Here is a 17,543-nt window from a genome sequence, read left to right on the forward strand (position 1 = left end):
TATATTAACAAGTTACATGACATATGTTGATGATATTAAACCTGATTCAGATTCTGTTATTGTTTGCATGATGTTTTTTTCAGCACATTGGGTATTTGACAGTCCTTTTTAAATAGAATCCACTGAGTTTCTTTGCTTTATGGCTGCCTGTGAGGAAATGAATCTCAAGGTTGTATACAGTATACATACTTTGATAATAAAGGAATTTTGGACTTTAGCTATTTCCACTCTGGGAAAGGGGTGCTTGCTATCCATTCTATCTAAGCCTCTTATCATTCTGTACACCTGTCAGGACACTTCTGATACTCCTTTACTCCAAAGAGAAAAGCCCTAGTTCTCTCAGTCCATCCTCATAAGACATGCTCTCTAACCCTAACCCTGGGAAATCTCCTCTGCACTCTCTCTAAAGCTTCTGCATCCTTCCTATAATGAGGCAACCAGAACTGATAGAGCTGCAACATTACTTCAGGGCTTTTGAGCTCAATCCCCCACTAATGAAGGCCAACACACCATATACTTCTCAACCACCCTATTAACTTGTGCAGCAACTTTGAGGGATCTATGGACTTCAAAATTCCTCTGTTCCTTAACACTGCGAAGACTCATGCCATTAACCCTGTTCTCTGCCTTTAAGCTTGACCTTCCAGAGTGAATCACTTCAGTTTTCCAGATTCCAGAACTCCATCTGCCACTTCTCAGCCCAGCTTTGCATCTTAGCAATGTTCCATTGAAACCCACAGCAACCCTCTACACCAGGGGTGCCCAGCCTGGGGTCCAGGGACCCCTTGCTTAATGGTATTGATCCATGGCATAAAAAAATGTTGGGAAGTCCTGTTTTACAATGTCCACAACACCACCAACCTTCATGTAATCTGCAGACTTACTAAGCCACCCTTCCACTTCCTTATCCAATTGTGATCAGATGATTGTGGTTTATATAAACCACAAAGAGCAGGGGTCTCAGAACAGATCCCTGCAGAACACTGCGGGTCACCGACCTCCAGGGAGAATCTAGTGGTGCTCCTTGTTTCGTTAATTAGTTCTTTCAGACACAGCCCGTCACAAGGAGAGAGTTCATCAGCCCCCCCCCTTCCTATTTCTGAGAGGTGGGTGTGGCAAAAGTGGAGATTTCATTCGGGAACAGTGGGCTGCACATCTCAGAAACTTCCATCCCATCTCTCCGTTATGACTCCCTCTACCTCACCTACCCCAATCATCATTTTCTCAAGCCCCATCTCCCCTAGTGGGGTATAGGCTGCTGGCAGCAGCTCGCAGAGTCCTCTGCTCTGGGCCAGTATTTCAAGTTATCCCCAGGAGTAGCCCATTTTCTTGGTGTCAACTTGAAGGTGGCATTGCCAGGTATTCTTTAGCTGGTCTCTCTTACAGAAGGTTGATCAGCCGAGACTTCCACAGATTTGCGGCTCTCACCTCACAACTTCAGGTGTCTTCAAGCGAAGAACCTTTCTCTCTCAGGAACAAAGTGTTTGGAGTTTCTGTTGATGTTTCTGTAGCTCTGGATTTTTATAGGATGGCGTTACTAGCCTCATGTCCAACCTTCCTCCTTTCACAGCCATGTTCAGGACTGTCAGTAGCGGAGTTCCACACACACACCCCCAAACCCCAATGCATCAAACTAAAACACTGGACCCCAAAGGCCAGATGTACCTCATGGACTCCCCCCCCCCCCCCACCCCGATGCATCACACTAAAACATTGGACTCCGAAAGACAGACGTACCTGGAATAAAGATGATGCATAAAGTAAAGTGCCATCACCTCCGAGGCAAATTATAAAATCGATCCGATCTGACAAATCATCAAAGCCTACAAAAAAATTTACAATGACTATTTCTGCACAATATCACTGACTCACATCTACAAACCTCTCCCTGCTTTTATCACAAGTCAACATGTTAACTGAGGTCAGACTCACTCAGAGAAAAGTTTTATTTGTCACACATACATCGAACCATAGACTCAGTGGCCACTTTATTAGGTACACCTGGTAGTTAATGCAAATATCTAATCAGTAAATCATTCGGCAGCAACTCATGAGGTAGAAAATTCATGCCAAAAGAGCAATGTTACAATAGTCATAGGGGATCTCAATATGCAGGTAGATCGAGAAAATCAAGTTGGTACTGGATTCCAAGAGGGGGATTTTCTAGAATGCCTACAAGATGGCTTTTTAGAGCAGCTCGTGGTTGAGCCCACTAGGGATCAGCAATTCTGGACTGGGTGTTGTGCAATGAACCAGAATTAATTAGAGAGCTTAAAGCAAAAGAACTCTTAGGGGAGAGTGATCATAATATGATTGAATTCACCCTGACATTTGAGGAGAAGCAAAAGTCAGATGTATCAGTATTACAGTCGAGTAAAGGAAATTATAGAGGCACGAGAGAGGAGCTGGCCAGAATTGATAGGAAAAGAACACTGGGAGGGATGAAAGCAGAGCAGCAATGGCTGGAATTACTGACAGCAATTCAGAAGGCACAGGATATATACATCCCAAAGAGGAAGTAGTATTCTAAAGGCAAGATTACACAACCGTGGCTGACAAGAGAAGTCAAAGCCAACATAAAAGCCAAAGAGAGGGCATATAATAGAGCAAAAATTAGTGGAACGATGAAGGATTGGTAAGCTTATAAAAACCAGCAGAAGGCAACTAAAAAAATCATTAAGGTAAAGATGGAATACAAAAAATGGAAGCCAATAATATTAAAGAGGATACCAAAAGTTTATTCATATATATAAAGTGTGAAAGAGGTGAGGGTGGTTATCGGACTGCTGGAAAACAATGCTGGAGGGGTAGTAATGGGGGGGAGGAACAAGGAAATAGTGGACAAACTGAATAAGTATTTTACATCAGTCTTCAGGTATACACTAGCAGTATGGTGGAAGGTCCAGGTGTCAGGGGTCATGAAGTGTATGAAGGTACCATTACTAGAGAGAAGGTTTCTGGGAAACTGAAAGGTCTGAAAGTCCGAAAGTCACCTGGACCAGATGGTGTACACTCCAGAGTTCTGAAGGAGGTGGCTAAAGAGATCATGGAAGCATTAGTAATGATTTTTCAAGAATCACTAGATTCTGGGATGGACAATTGTAAATGTCACTCCACTCTTCAAGAAGGGGCAGAGGCAGAAGACAGGAAATTATAGACCAGTTAGTCTGACCTCACTGGTGGGGAAGATGTTGGAGCTGATTGTTAAAGATGTGGTTTTGGGGTACTTGGAGGCACATGATAAAATAGGCCGCAGTCTGCATGGCTTCCTCACGGGAAAATCTCCCCTGACAAATCCTGCTCCGATATCTATGGTCTCCCAAGGGGAAATATCCTCTCCACATTCCCCCTGACAAGGGGATGTGACTGAAGTATATAAAGCCACGGTGGGTACAGTTCGGATAGACTACAGGAAAGGTTTCCCACATCAGAGGTAGTGAAAAGGAGAGAAATCAAAATCAGAACGAGAATCAGTCTTAATGTCATTGACGTACATCATGAAATTTGTTGTTTTGCAGCAGCAGTACATTGCAATACCTAAAATATATAAATTACAGTAAGACATATTAAAAAATTAAATTAAGTAAGTAGCATGAAAAGAGCAAAAAAAAAGGAAAAAAAATGTAGTGAGGTAGTGTGGTGAAATAAACTGTGACAGTGCTTAAGTGTCTAAATAAGTACTTGAATAATCTGAGATAGAAGGCTAAACAAAGTGTGCTGGAAGAAGGTGCTCATTGGATAGACTGGGCATAATGGGCTGAATGGCCTTTTACCCCACTGTACCACCCTGAGTCAAAGAAAGTAAAAGTGAAAGCAGAAGCATTGTGTTGCAGATCACTTAGAAGTTCAGAGTGGGAGTAGAGCGAACGGGAAGACTTTAGAAGCAAACAGGAATTTATAGCAGAGAAAGAACAAGGAGCTGGTGCTGTGCCACAGGACTGGGGACTGGCCTGTCCTGTCAGTGAATTGCAGGATTGGGGACTGGCCCGTCCTGTCAGTGTGCTGCAGGATTGGGGACTGGCCCGTCCTGCTAGTATATTGCAAAATTGGGGTCTGCCCGTCCTGTCAGTGTGCTGCAGGATTGGGGACTGGCCGTCCTGTCAGTGTATTGCAGGATTGGGGACTGGCCCGTCCTGTCAGTGTATTGCAGGATTGGGGACTGGCCCGTCTTGTCAGTGTATTGCAGGATTGGGGACTGGCCCGTCCTGTCAGTGTATTGCAGGATTGGGGACTGGCCGTCCTGTCAGTGTATTGCAGGATTGGGGACTGGCCCGTCCTGTCAGTGTATTGCAGGATTGGGGACTGGCCCGTCCTGTCAGTGTATTGCAGGATTGGGGACTGGCCCGTCCTGTCAGTGTATTGCAGGATTGGGGACTGGCCCGTCCTGTCAGTGTATTGCAGGATTGGGGACTGGCCCGTCCTGTCAGTGTGCTGCAGGATTGGGGACTGGCCCGTCCTGTCAGTGTATTGCAGGATTGGGGACTGGCCCATCCTGTCAGTGTATTGCAGGATTGGGGACTGGCCCGTCCTGTCAGTGTATTGCAGGATTGGGGACTGGCCTGTCTTGTCAGTGTGCTGCAGGATTGGGGACTGGCCGTCCTGTCAGTGTATTGCAGGATTGGGGACTGGCCGTCCTGTCAGTGTGCCACAGGATTGGGGACTGGCTCATCCTGTCAGTGTGCCACAGGATTGGGGACTGGCTCATCCTGTCAGTGTGCTGCAGGATTGGGGACTGGCCCGTCCTGTCAGTGTGCTGCAGGATTGGGGTCTGCCCGTCTTGTCAGTGTGCTGCAGGATTGGGGACTGGCTCATCCTGTCAGTGTGCTGCAGGATTGGGGACTGCCCGTCCTGTCAGTGTATTGCAGGATTGGGGACTGGCCCGTCCTGTCAGTGTGCTGCAGGATTGGGGTCTGCCCGTCCTGTCAGTGTATTGCAGGATTGGGGTCTGCCTGTCCTGTCAGTGTATTGCAGGATTGGGGACTGGCCCGTCCTGTCAGTGTATTGCAGGATTGGGGACTGGCCCGTCCTGTCAGTGTATTGCAGGATTGGGGACTGGCCCGTCCTGTCAGTGTATTGCAGGATTGGGGACTGGCCCGTCCTGTCAGTGTGCTGCAGGATTGGGGACTGGCCCACCCTGTCAGTGTATTGCAGGATTGGGGACTGGCCCGTCCTGTCAGTGTGCTGCAGGATTGGGGACTGGCCCGTCCTGTCAGTGTATTGCAGGATTGGGGACTGGCCCGTCCTGTCAGTGTATTGCAGGATTGGGGACTGGCCCACCCTGTCAGTGAATTGCAGGATTGGGGACTGGCCCGTCCTGTCAGTGTGCTGCTGGATTCCGTGCTAGGTTGGGGAGCTGGTCCACCCCGTCAGTGCAGCCTCCTGTATTTGCTCCCATGAAGATGAGCTGGATTGTGTTTGTTTGTGGCTGCATCAGATGAGCAACTGTTGTGAGCTGTTGCAGAAACTTGGCTCCAGGACAACATCCCATGCACCATCAACCTACAGGCCATGACTCTCAGGGACTTGGGCTATATCATTGTTATTTTTTGTTTCTAATTATGTTTTCTGCTATCGTAACTACGTGTGTTGTGTGATTGTTGAACTGTATTTTGCACCTTAGCCCTGGTGGAACGCTGTTTCATTTGGCTGTATTCATGTGTATGGTTGACTGAAAATTAAACTTGAACTTCTTCTACCTTGCTGTGTGATCCCTCCAAGAGTTGGGACTGTACACCACAGGAAAATGTTATTGCAGAACAGTGAAATTAGAGTCCAAAGTGCTTTTACCTTCTCTAAAAGTGCATAATTTCTTAAGTGGTCCAAAGCTCTCATCATTGGCTATGGTGGGGTCTTCAAGTACTTTCTTTTCTATGTAAACAATCATTTCTTTTTCCTACAATCAAAAAGATTGTGAAACAAATTTCCTTAATACATAAGATCAAGGTGAATAAGCATCCAAGATTCAGGATTGTTTAATTTCATTGCCAGTACACAAGTGTAAAGGGAAACAAAATAACTGTTACTCCGGATCTGATGCAGCAGAAAAAAAATCATAAAACACAATAATATTAATTTTTTAAAAAACACAATAAATATAAATCCATGAGATACCTTCTATACATAGATTAATTGTATGTCCATATGGTGATGCTAGGCACAGGAGTGTCTGTACATAAGGTGACTGACAGGAAATGATAAAGTAGTGGTGGTTGGGGGTGTGGAGGGGTGGGTTAGTGGGTGGAGGTGTTGATCAGCCTTACTGCTTGGGGAAAGTAACTGTTTTTGAGTCTGGTGGTGCTGGTGTAGATGCCACGTAGCCTCCTCCCTGATGAGAGTGGGGCAAACAGATGAGCAGGGTGGGTGGGATCCTTCATGATATTACTGGCCTTTTTCCAGCACCTTTCTGTATATGTGTTCTTTGACGCTCAAGCCCTGGACACCACTGAGCAACACAAAAAGGATCCACTATCTCACCGAATTCTTCTCAGAGATCCAAGTACAAACATACATCAGCCTGACCTCAGACACACCCAACAGACAAGCTCTCTGTCATTGACCTTCTTGCCTCCTGTTCTTGATGCCCCACATTTCCACAAGATCACTGACATCAGCCTAATTTATCTCTCAAGCTATCTGCTCTCGGATCTAATGGTTTTTGTAGTTTTAATAATAAAACCATGTGTATGCAGAACTGATTCCACACCCTGTGGACTCATTTTCAAAGGCTCTATAACTTGTGTTCTCAATATTATTTAATTACTTATTCATTATTATTCCTGTTTTGTATTTAGAGTTTGACTTCTTTTGCAAATTGGATGCTTGTCAGTGTGTGTAGCTTGTCATTGTTACTGTGAATGCTGACATGAAAATGAATCTCAGGGTTGTATGTAGTGACATATAACTTTAATAATAAATTTATTTTCAGCTTTAAACTTTGAATGTTACTTGTTTATTTTTTGTATTTGATAGTCAGTCTTTGTATGTGTAATTTTTCATTGATTCTGTTGTGTTTCTTTGTATCTACTATGAATGGGCACAAGAAAAGGAATCTCAAGGTGACATATATACACTTTGATAATAAATTTACTTTGAATTTTGAATATACCCAGGCATATTACCTCCATAAGGAAGATGCAAAGCTCTTTAAATGGTTGAAGTAACCGATCATCTTGAATCTTTTTGATGACCAAGATACTCCTGGGGGGTTTGTTCCACGTCAGCCGCTGACTAGCGGGATCCTGAATGTGCCTACAACAGGAAAGGTTCAGTTAATTCAGTGAATTCAAGGGTTGTCATTACCCACAGGCAGGGGGGAGGGAAGGATGGGAGAGGGGAGGAGAGAGGAGGAAGGGAGGAAGGGAGGAGGGGAGAGGGGGAAGGGGGAGGGTGGAGGGGAGAGAAAGGGAGAAGGGGAAAAGGGGAGAGAAGGGGGAAAGGGGAGAAGGAAGAGAAGGGTGGGGAGGAGTGGAGAGATGGGGAGAGGGGGAGAGAATTCCAAGGTGTCATTATCCATGGGTAGAGAGGGGAGAGAATGGCTCTCTGCTGCTTTGAATTCAAGGGCTGTTATTACCCACGGGCAGGGGAGAGTGGAGATGGGAGATTGGAGCGGGTTGATTGGAGAGGGGAGAGAATGGCTCTCCACTGCTTTGAATTCAAGAGCTATTACGTACTACCGATAGGCAGGGATAGAGGAGGAGGGAGATGGGAGATTGGAGCGGGTTGATTGGAGAAGGGAGAGAATGGCTCTCCACTGCTTTGAATTCAAGAGTTATTACGTACTACCAATAGGCAGGGATAGAGGAGGAGGGAAATGGGAGGGGAGAGAAAGGTTCTTCAATGCTTTGCAAAGATACAACACCAGTGAGAAACTCTTCAGAATTCAAGATTCAAGATTGTTTAATGACATTTCCAGTACACAAATGTGAAGGAGAACAAAGTTGTTATACTCCAGATCCAATGCAGCACAAAAAAACAAAAAGATAAAGAACACAATAATAAAAACATAATAAATATAAATACAAAAGATAACTTATAGATGGATGTTATGTCCATAAAATGACCCTAGGCACAGGAGTGTCCGTACACAAGGTGACTCTGACAGGAAATGATGAAGTAGTGGTTGGGGGTGTGGAGGGGTGGGTTAGTGGGTGGAGGTGCTGATCAGCCTTACTGCTTGGGGAAAGAAACTGTTTTTGAGTCTGGTGGTCCTGGTGTGGATGCTACGTAGCCTCCTCCCTGATGTGAGCAGGGTGTATGGGATCCTTCATGATGTTACTGGCCCTTTTCTGGCACTTTTCTGTGTATATGTCCTTGATGGCGGGTTGGCTGGTGCCAGTGATGCACTGGGCAGTTTTGACTACCCGTTGTGGAGACTTCCTGTTCACTGCAGTGCATTTCATAATTTCTAAAATGAAAATTGCTACAATAGTTAACCAAGAGCTTCTTTTCTGTGAAACATTAACAGAACGTGCTGGAAACTGTACAAAATGAAATTTATACAAAATTATGAGGGATATAGATAGGGTAAATGCAAGCTGGCTTTTTCCCCTGAGGTTGGGTGGGACTACAACTAGTGGTCATGGGTTAAAGGTGAAAAGTGAAAAGTGAAATATTTATGGAAAACTGAGGGGGAACTTCACTTAGTGAGTAGTGAGAGTGGAATGAGCTGCCAGTGGAAGTGGTGGATGTGGGTTTGATTACAAAATTGAAGAGAAATTTGAATAGGTATGTGGATGGCAAGGGTATGGAAGGCTGTGGTCTGGATGCAAGTCGATGGGACTAGGCAGAATAAAGGCTGATTTATACTTCTGCGTCAAATGAATGCCGTAGGTATGGCGTAGCCGCGTAACCTACGCTGTACCCTACGGCCTACCCTACGCCATAGCCTGCCGCGCACCTCTCCGGGCAGTGAGTGAGTGGGCCAGTGAAGGAGTGGAGATTTGAGGCTTTGACTTGAGAGGCTTCGACGAGAAGAGGCAGAGGATGAGCTTGTTCCCAGTTAGTCTTTACAATGCCTGCTGAGACGGTGATGTGCCTCTCCTGTGAGATGTGGCAGTCTTGGGGGAACTCCCCTCTCCCGCAGAGTCACATCTGCCAGAAGTGCTTGCGGCTGGGCGATCTGGAAGACCGTGTGAGGAATCTGGAGCAGTAGCTGGATGACCTTCGACTCATAAGGGAGAATGAGGCAGTCATAGATGAGAGCTACAGGGAGATAGTCACACCTAGGCTGCCGGAAGCAGGTCGCTGGGTGACAGTCTGAGGGGGGAAAGCGAAGCAGAGTAGACAGGTAGTGCAGAGCACCCCTGTAGCCATTCCCCTGAATAATAAGTTTACCGTCCTGGATGCTGTTGGTGGGGACGACCGACCAGGTGTGAGCCACGGTGGCAGGGCCTCTGGCACTGAGTTTGACCCTGTGGTGCAGAAGGATGGGACGGAGAAGAGGAGAGCTGTCGTCATTGGAGACTCTATAGTCAGGGGAGCAGACAGGAGATTTTGTGGACGTGAGAAGGAAACCCATATGGTTTGTTGCCTCCCGGGTGCCAGGGTCCGGGATGTCTCTGACCGGGTGCATGACATCCTGGTACGAGAGGGAAAGCAACCAGAAGTCGTGATACATTGTGGGACCAATGACATAGGCAGGAAGAGGGATGATGTCCTGAAGTATGAGTTTTGGGAACTAGGCAGACGGCTGAAGAACAGGACCTCAAGGATGGCGTTCTCAGGATTGCTGCCAGTACTACGTGATAGTGATGGTAAGAATTAGACGGCTGGCACCAGGGCAGGAATGGATTCTAAATATTCCTGGATTTCAGTGCTTTAAAAGGGATAGAGAGGGGGGAAAAGTGGAGGAGGGGTGGCATTACTGGTCAGGGATACTATTACAGCTGCAGAAAGGGTGGATAATGTAGCAGGATCTTCTTTTGAGTCAGTTATGGGTGGAAGTCAGGAACAGGAAGGGAGCAGTTACTCTACTGGGGGTATTCTATAGGCCCCCTGGTAGCAGCAGAGATACCGAGGAGCAGATTGGGAGGCAGATTTTGGAAAGTTGCAAAAATAACAGGGTTGTTATCATGGGTGACTTTAACTTCCCTAATATTGATTGGCACTTGATTAGTTCCAAGGGTTTAGATGGGGCAGAGTTTGTTAAGTGTGTCCAGGATGGATTCCTGTCACAGTATGTTGACAGGCTGACTAGCGGGAATGCCATACTAGATCTAGTATTAGGTAACGAACCGGGTCAGGTCACAGATCTGTCAGTGGGTGAGCATCTGGGGGACAGTGATCACCGCTCCCTGGCCTTTAGCATTATCATGGAAAAGGATAGAAACAGAGAGGACAGGAAAATTTTTAATTGGGGAAGGGCAAATTATGAGGCTATAAGGCTAGAACTTGCGGGTGTGAATTGGGATGATGTTTTTGCAGGGAAATGTACTATGGACATGTGGTCGATGTTTAGGGATATCTTGCAGGATGTTAGGGATAAATTTGTCCCGGTGAGGAAGATAAAGAATGGTAGGGTGAAGGAACCATGGGTGACAAGTGAAGTGGAAAATCTAGTCAGGTGGAAGAAGGCAGCATATACGAGGTTTCGAAAGCAAGGATCAGATGGGTCTATTGAGGAATAGAGGGTAGCAAGAAAGGAGCTTAAGAAGGGGCTGAGAAGAGCAAGAAGGGGGCATGAGAAGGCCTTGGCGAGTAGGGTAAGGGAAAACCCCAAGGCATTCTTCAATTATGTGAAGAACAAAAGGATGACAGGAGTGAAGGTAGGACCGATTAGAAATAAAGGTGGGAAGATGTGCCTGGAGGCTGTGGAAGTGAGCGAGGTCCTCAATGAATACCTCTCTTCGGTATTCACCACTGAGAGGGAACTTGATGACGGTGGGGACAATATGAGTGAGGTTGATGTTCTGGAGCATGTTGATATTAAGGGAGAGGAGGTGTTGGAGTTGTTAAAATACATTAGGATGGATAAGTCCCCGGGGCCTGATGGAATATTCCCCAGGCTGCTCCACAAGGCAAGGGAAGAGATTGCTGAACCTCTGGCTAGGATCTTTATGTCCTCGTTGTCCACGGGAATGGTACCAGAGGATTGGAGTGAGGCGAGTGTTGTCCCCTTATTCAAAAAAGGTAGTAGGGATAGTCCAGGTAATTATAGACCAGTGAGCCTTACGTCTGTGGTGGGAAAGCTGTTGGAAAAGATTCTTAGAGATAGGATCTATGGGCATTTAGAGAATCATGGTCTGATCAGGGACAGTCAGCATGGCTTTGTGAAGGGCAGATCATGCCTAACAAGCCTGATAGAGTTCTTTGAGGAGGTGACCAGGCATATAGATGAGGGTAATGCAGTGGATGTGATCTACATGGATTTTAGTAAGGCATTGACAAGGTTCCACATGGTAGGCTTATTCAGAAAGTCAGAAGGCAAGGGATCCAGGGAAGTTTGGCCAGGTGGATTCAGAATTGGCTTGCCTGCAGAAGGCAGAGGGTCATGGTGGAGGGAGTGCATTCAGATTGGAGGGTTGTGACTAGTGGTGTCCCACAAGGATCTGTTCTGGGACCTCTACTTTTTGTGATTTTTATTAACGACCTGGATGTGGGGGTAGAAGGGTGGGTTGACAAGTTTGCAGACGACACAAAGGTTGGTGGTGGTGTAGATAGAGTAGAGGATTGTCGAAGATTGCAGAGAGACATTGATAGGATGCAGAAGTGGGCTGAGAAGTGGCAGATGGAGTTCAACCCAGAGAAGTGAGAGGTGGTACACTTTGGAAGGACAAACTCCAAGGCAGAGTACAAAGTAAATGGCAGGATACTTGGTAGCGTGGAGGAGCAGAGGGACCTGGGGGTACATGTCCACAGATCCCTGAAAGTTGCCTCACAGGTAGATAGTGTAATTAAGAAAGCTTATGGGGTGTTAGCTTTCATAAGTCGAGGGATAGAGTTTAAGAGACGTGATGTAATGATGCAGCTCTATAAAACTCTAGTTAGGCCACACTTAGAGTACTGTGTCCAGTTCTGGTTGCCTCAGTATAGGAAGGATGTGGAAGCATTGGAAAGGGTACAGAGGAGATTTACCAGGATGCTGCCTGGTTTAGAGAGTATGGATTATGATCACAGATTAAGGGAGCTAGGGCTTTACTCTCCGGAGAGGAGGATGAAAAGAGACATGATAGAGGTGTACAAGATATTAAGAGGAATAGACAGAGTGGACAGCCAGCGCCTCTTCCCCAGGGCACCACTGCTCAGTACAAGAGGACATGGCTTTAAGGTAAGGGGTGGAAAGTTCAAGGGGGATATAAGAGGAAGGTTTTTCACTCAGAGAGTGGTTGGTGCGTGGAATGCACTGCCTGAGTCAGTGGTGGAGGCAGATACACTAGTGAAGTTTAAGAGACTACTAGACAGGTATATGGAGGAATTTAAGGTGGGGGGTTATATGGGAGGCAGGGTTTGAAGGTCAGCACACCATTGTGGACCGAAGGGCCTATAATGTGCTGTACTATTCTATGTTCTATGTTAACCGCGCGTTGCGGTGACACAGACCGCAACAACTGTGATTGGTCAGCTTGGTAGCATCGCATTTCCTCCTGTCTATAGGCATACTGTGCGTACACTGGTGCAAAGTAAATGGTTGGAGACGATGAACCAAATCGTCACATCTACCTGCTGACATCCAAAAATATTTGAAATGCATTTCCTCGTTCACGTCTCTCAGTGGCTGGACAAGCTCAGAAAATTTACCCTCCCTCTGCCTCAATCCGTTCAATGGTTGTACACACCATCTCCTCCAACATCTCTCTTTTCTGCGTTACAGTAATGTCAATAAAAGTAACCCTTGTTCAACATTTATTAGCTCCAACTCCAACATGATGCGCTCAGTCGCCATTGTTTGAAGTACACAAAGAAACTCTACACAGTGGCATAGAAACCCCACCGCCAACTAGTGTTTTGGCGGTGAATTGCAGAGCAACGCAGACACACCAACGCACAGGTATAAATGCTCACAACGGCGCAGGCCACTTACGAAGGCTACGGCGTAGACTACAACACAAGTATAAATCAGCCTTAACAGTTCAGCACAGACTAAATGGACTGAAGGGCCTGTTTCTGTGCTGTAGTGGTCTATGACTCTGTGGGTATATGGGTATATGGCACACCAGGCACCTGGTTTGCTGCAGGTAAGGCATCACCTATATTGCTTTGTCACATATTAAGGGGACAGTGAATGTTGTCTATATGTACTCTGGTAAAGACTTTACAAGGTCCTGTGGAAGCTTATGGTGCATGGGATTTGGGGTGAGCTAACAAGGTGGATTCAGAATTGGGTCGATTTTAGACCATAAGACATAGTAGAATTAGGCCATTCATCCCACTGGGTCTGCTCTACCATTCCATCATACAAGAGGAGAGTGAGTAGATGGAATGCACTGCCAGAGGAGGTGATCAAGCCACATTGCCCTGCAACTCACCTATTTAACCCTGGTCCAATCACAGAACCCATTAACCTACTAACCTTTGGAACGCGGAAGGAAACCACAGTGCCCAGAGGTAACCCAGTCACACATGGGTAGGAAGTGCTAACTCCTTAAAGTCAGTGCTGGCACTGGTTTTGAACTCTGAAACACTCCAAGCTGTAATAGTGTCACCCTAACCACACCGCGCTATTGTGGCGCTCCGTGTATTTCAAAATATAGTGAAATGTGTCATTTGTGTTAACAATCAATGCACCCAAGGTTGTGCTGGGGGCAGCCCGCAAGTGTTGCCACACATTCTGGTGCCATCATTGCATGCAGAAACCTTTCAAAGCACACATTATCCCAGTCTGTAAATATACTTCTGTCCCACATCATCACCACCCTAATTGTGAACCCCTCCACAGCGCACTGTGGGAGTCCCTTCACCTAAAGGACTGGAGTAGTTCAAGGAGGTGATTCACCACCATCTTCTTAATGGGCAGGCATTAATGTTAGCCTTGTGGGTAATGAGAAAAATGAACAGGAAGATGACAGTGGAAAATAGGCTGGTGGTAGAACCTGGTGAATTCTGATTTTTATAATCCAAGGTTCTTTCAAAAGTCAGGAAATAGGCACAAAATCTGTTGCTTCATGATCATTTTATTAAGTGTAATAGAACAAAGAAAACTGAAAATGGGCAGTATTAGGAGCAGAGACTAGTAGCAGGAGCGAGAGAAGAAGCCAAAAAGGTCAGGGCTGTGTGGTCAGTTATTTTTATACACATAGATGAGAGATAATCCATTAAAATTTGTGCATAAGAGTCAACCAATCAAATAGCTATCCAGAGCATTCCAGAATGTTACAAAGAACCATAAATACTGGGGGACACACTGAACAACTGCACTTACAGACTGTGACCACTAGGAAACATACTGAACAATTACACGTATACCAGGAGACATAAATTGCAAAACTGTAAGGAAAATAACAATTAAATAGTCTAATCCAACAAGACAGGTACATTTAGGAGACTCTTAGATAGACACACAGATGATAGAAAATGGAAGATAACTTGGGAAGGAAGGGTTAGATTGATCTTGGAGTAGGTTAAAAGATTGGCACAACATAGTGGGCCAAAGGGCCTGTACTATGCTGTACCATTCTATGTTCTACCCCTCATGTTATGCAAACAAGAATCAGCAGGTGCTGGAAATCTGATATTGGATTAGAAAATGTTCCACAGGTCAGACAGCAGCTATACTGGAAAAAACAGCCAACATTTTGTCAGAACCAGGAAAAGTTAGAAAGCAAGCAAGTTAGTACAGAAGGGGAGAGAGCAAAGAGTATCTTTGATGGGGTGGAGACCAAGAGCAACTACATGGCACAAGGAGTAGTGGCGTTGGCTGAGGGATGGTGAGGAAGCTTTGTTGATAGCAGCTGTTATCCACTATAGAGGTGTACCGTGGAGAGCATTCTGACCAGATGCATCACCAGCTGATCTGAAGGCTCCAATGCAGAAGATGGAAAAAGCTGCAATGGTTTGTAGATTCAGACAGCCCCATTATGGATACTAGCCTCCACCATGGAGGCCATCTGCAAAAGATGATGCCTCAAGGAAACGGCAACTATCATGAAAGATCCTCAACACTCAGTGCATGAACTCTTCTCATTACTACCATCAAAGAGGAGTTAGAGGAGCCTGAAGATGCACATTGGATATTTTAGGAACAGCTTCTTCCCCTCCATCATCAGATTTTTGAACATTTCATGAACCCATGAATACTACCTCACTATTCTTCTTTTGCACTATGTTTGCAAAATATTAGCAATTTTTATGTCTTGCGTTATACTACTGCCACAAAACAACAAACAGTATGTGGTGATAATAAACCTGATTCTGATTCTCCAATCCTCCAGCCTGAGTTTCAAGAAATTAAAAATAAAAAAGAACAAAATTTGACAAAAATTACACAATGGAGCAGCCCACGGGGGGGGGGGGGGGGGAGAGGGAGAGAGAGAGAGAGAGAGAGTGTCTGTGCGTGTGTGTGCGTGAGTGTGTGTGTCTGTGCGTGTGTGTGTGTGTGTGTGTGAGTGAGTGTGTGTGTGCGTGTGTGTGTGCGTGTGTGTGTCTGTGTGTGTGAGTGAGTGTATGTGTGTGTGTGTGTGTGCGAGTGTGTGTGTGTATGTCTGTGTGTGTCTGCGTATGTGTGTGTGTGTGTGTGTGTGTGTGTGTGTGTGTGTGTGTGTGTATTACTCTGTATTTCCAGCATCTGTAGAATCTATTGTGTCAGTGAAGCCCAAGAAGCCGGAAAGGGGGTGACGTGGTATAGCGGGAGGCCATGGGAGGTAGGCAAAGAAATCCCTGGATTTCTGCATCAGGTATAATCCCAATGCAGGCAGCACCACAGCAGCTGTGCTATACATATTCTCTGCTGGAGCTGCAGGTTTTGCCTCAATAAATTCCTGGCACACAGCTCTTACAGAGGTTCCAAGCCTGTCGGGATTGACAGAAGCAGGAAGCAACGGGAGACACGTTCTTTACCAACATAAAATCTCACTGCTTTTAAAGCTTCTGAGACCCAGACTCACCACTTCCAGGAAGCACCACTCCATGTAGCTGCACTGATGTTGGAGATGCACTGAATGATCCTCATGGTTTCTCTCATCTGCCTGCAGCAATCCTAGGCACACACTACACCTTAGACACAGGGAGCATCTCTTCATTCGCAGGTGCTAAACAGCACACTGCTGCTCTGCGGCAAGCACAGTCATGGACTGTCAGCACTAGACATCACTGAACACTAAACCAGTCAGCTGCAGAAAGGGGTGTGGACAATCCTCAGGCCAGCACTAAACCAGGAAATGTTTCATCCGCTGTATAGCAGCAAGGAGATAACAGCAGCAGCAATTCATTGGCTGCAAGCAGAAACACCTTAATATTATGCAACTCTGGTGAAAGCTGGAAGCTTCGCTGCTCGTGGACTATTGCAGTGTTCCATAATACACAGAGAGGGGGCTGCACTGTCATGGGATGTCACAGGTAACTTGACAGACTGTGAGATACACTGGAAGGCAGTGTCTAACGGCACATACACTCATCAACTTGGGCACAGAACATTGTGACATTAAGTTTAAATTTATCGTAATTCAATCGTACACATATACCACCAAATGAAACAACATTCCTCCGGACCAAGACGGACCACACAGTACATATAACTTACACACACAACACATAAAGTAATATTACCATAAATAAATTAACAAATAATAAGGCACACTTACGACACAAGTTAATAAGTATAACAGCACAGTGCTTCATACGTGATGAGACTTAGGTGGTAGCAGGGAGTTCAGTAGTCTCTCAGTCTGGGGGAGAAGGTATTTCCCATCCTAATAGTACTTGTCCTAATGCTACGGTACCTCTTGCCTGATGATATTAGGTCAGAGATTGTTGGACAGATAGGAGTGATCCTTGACAATGCTAAGTGCACTACACAGTGCTTCCAATAAATAGCTCAGATGGATACAAAACCATAAATATCCCAACAAATGATTCGTGGGTATTGAGATGCTGCCCCTAGGGTGATGAGAAATCACCTACTTCTCAAAAGCACATCCATGAGATCATTGACATTCACTCAAGAGAGCACCCAGAGACCATTCTGACTGGTTGCATCACCCACTGGAATGAAGGCTCCACTGCACAAGATCACAAGGGTTGTAAATTTCAACAGCTCCATCACGGGCAACAACTCTCCCCATCGCTGAGGACAAAAGACAGACAAATAAAATGTGGAGAGAGGGAGAGGGTGACATATCGTGCAAGCAATAAAAGTAAGCATACACCCACTGAAGACTCACACTCGAGGGTTTAGGAACAGTCTCTACACCGCCGCCATCATATTTCTGAATGGTCCACGAACACCATCGCTGCACTGCTATTTTTGTACCATTTAGTTTTGTAATTTATTGTAAATTTCAAAGTCTAACTTACTGTCTGCACAGGTGCAGTGAAAACCTGAACCGCAGCACCAAAACCAATTTTACATCCCACAACACTACTGCTGCTAAACAACAGATGTCCTAGGACAA

The 17,543-nt window shown here is 45.8% G+C and overlaps 1 protein-coding gene across 6 annotated transcripts in view; it reads right to left on the reverse strand.

Moving 5' to 3' along the window:
- The window catches only part of LOC140718510 (NAD kinase-like), a 117,389-nt gene that overhangs the window by 30,369 nt on the left and 69,477 nt on the right, over positions 1-17,543 (reverse strand). For 4 of the 6 annotated variants that reach the window (XM_073032448.1, XM_073032452.1, XM_073032449.1 and 1 more), the window contains 3 exons: positions 7,119-7,248; positions 5,788-5,893; positions 1,738-1,823 (listed from right to left, as the gene is read on the reverse strand). In XM_073032448.1, the coding sequence (XP_072888549.1) occupies positions 1,738-1,823; positions 5,788-5,893; positions 7,119-7,248 (322 nt within the window). Of the gene's footprint in view, positions 1-1,737; positions 1,824-5,787; positions 5,894-7,118; positions 7,249-16,037; positions 16,265-17,543 lie in introns of those variants that run through there. The other 2 variants (XM_073032450.1, XM_073032451.1) reach the window with 2 other exon arrangements.

The sequence above is a fragment of the Hemitrygon akajei genome, chromosome 29, assembly GCF_048418815.1.
Source record: "Hemitrygon akajei chromosome 29, sHemAka1.3, whole genome shotgun sequence".
NCBI classification, from domain to species: domain Eukaryota; kingdom Metazoa; phylum Chordata; class Chondrichthyes; order Myliobatiformes; family Dasyatidae; genus Hemitrygon; species Hemitrygon akajei.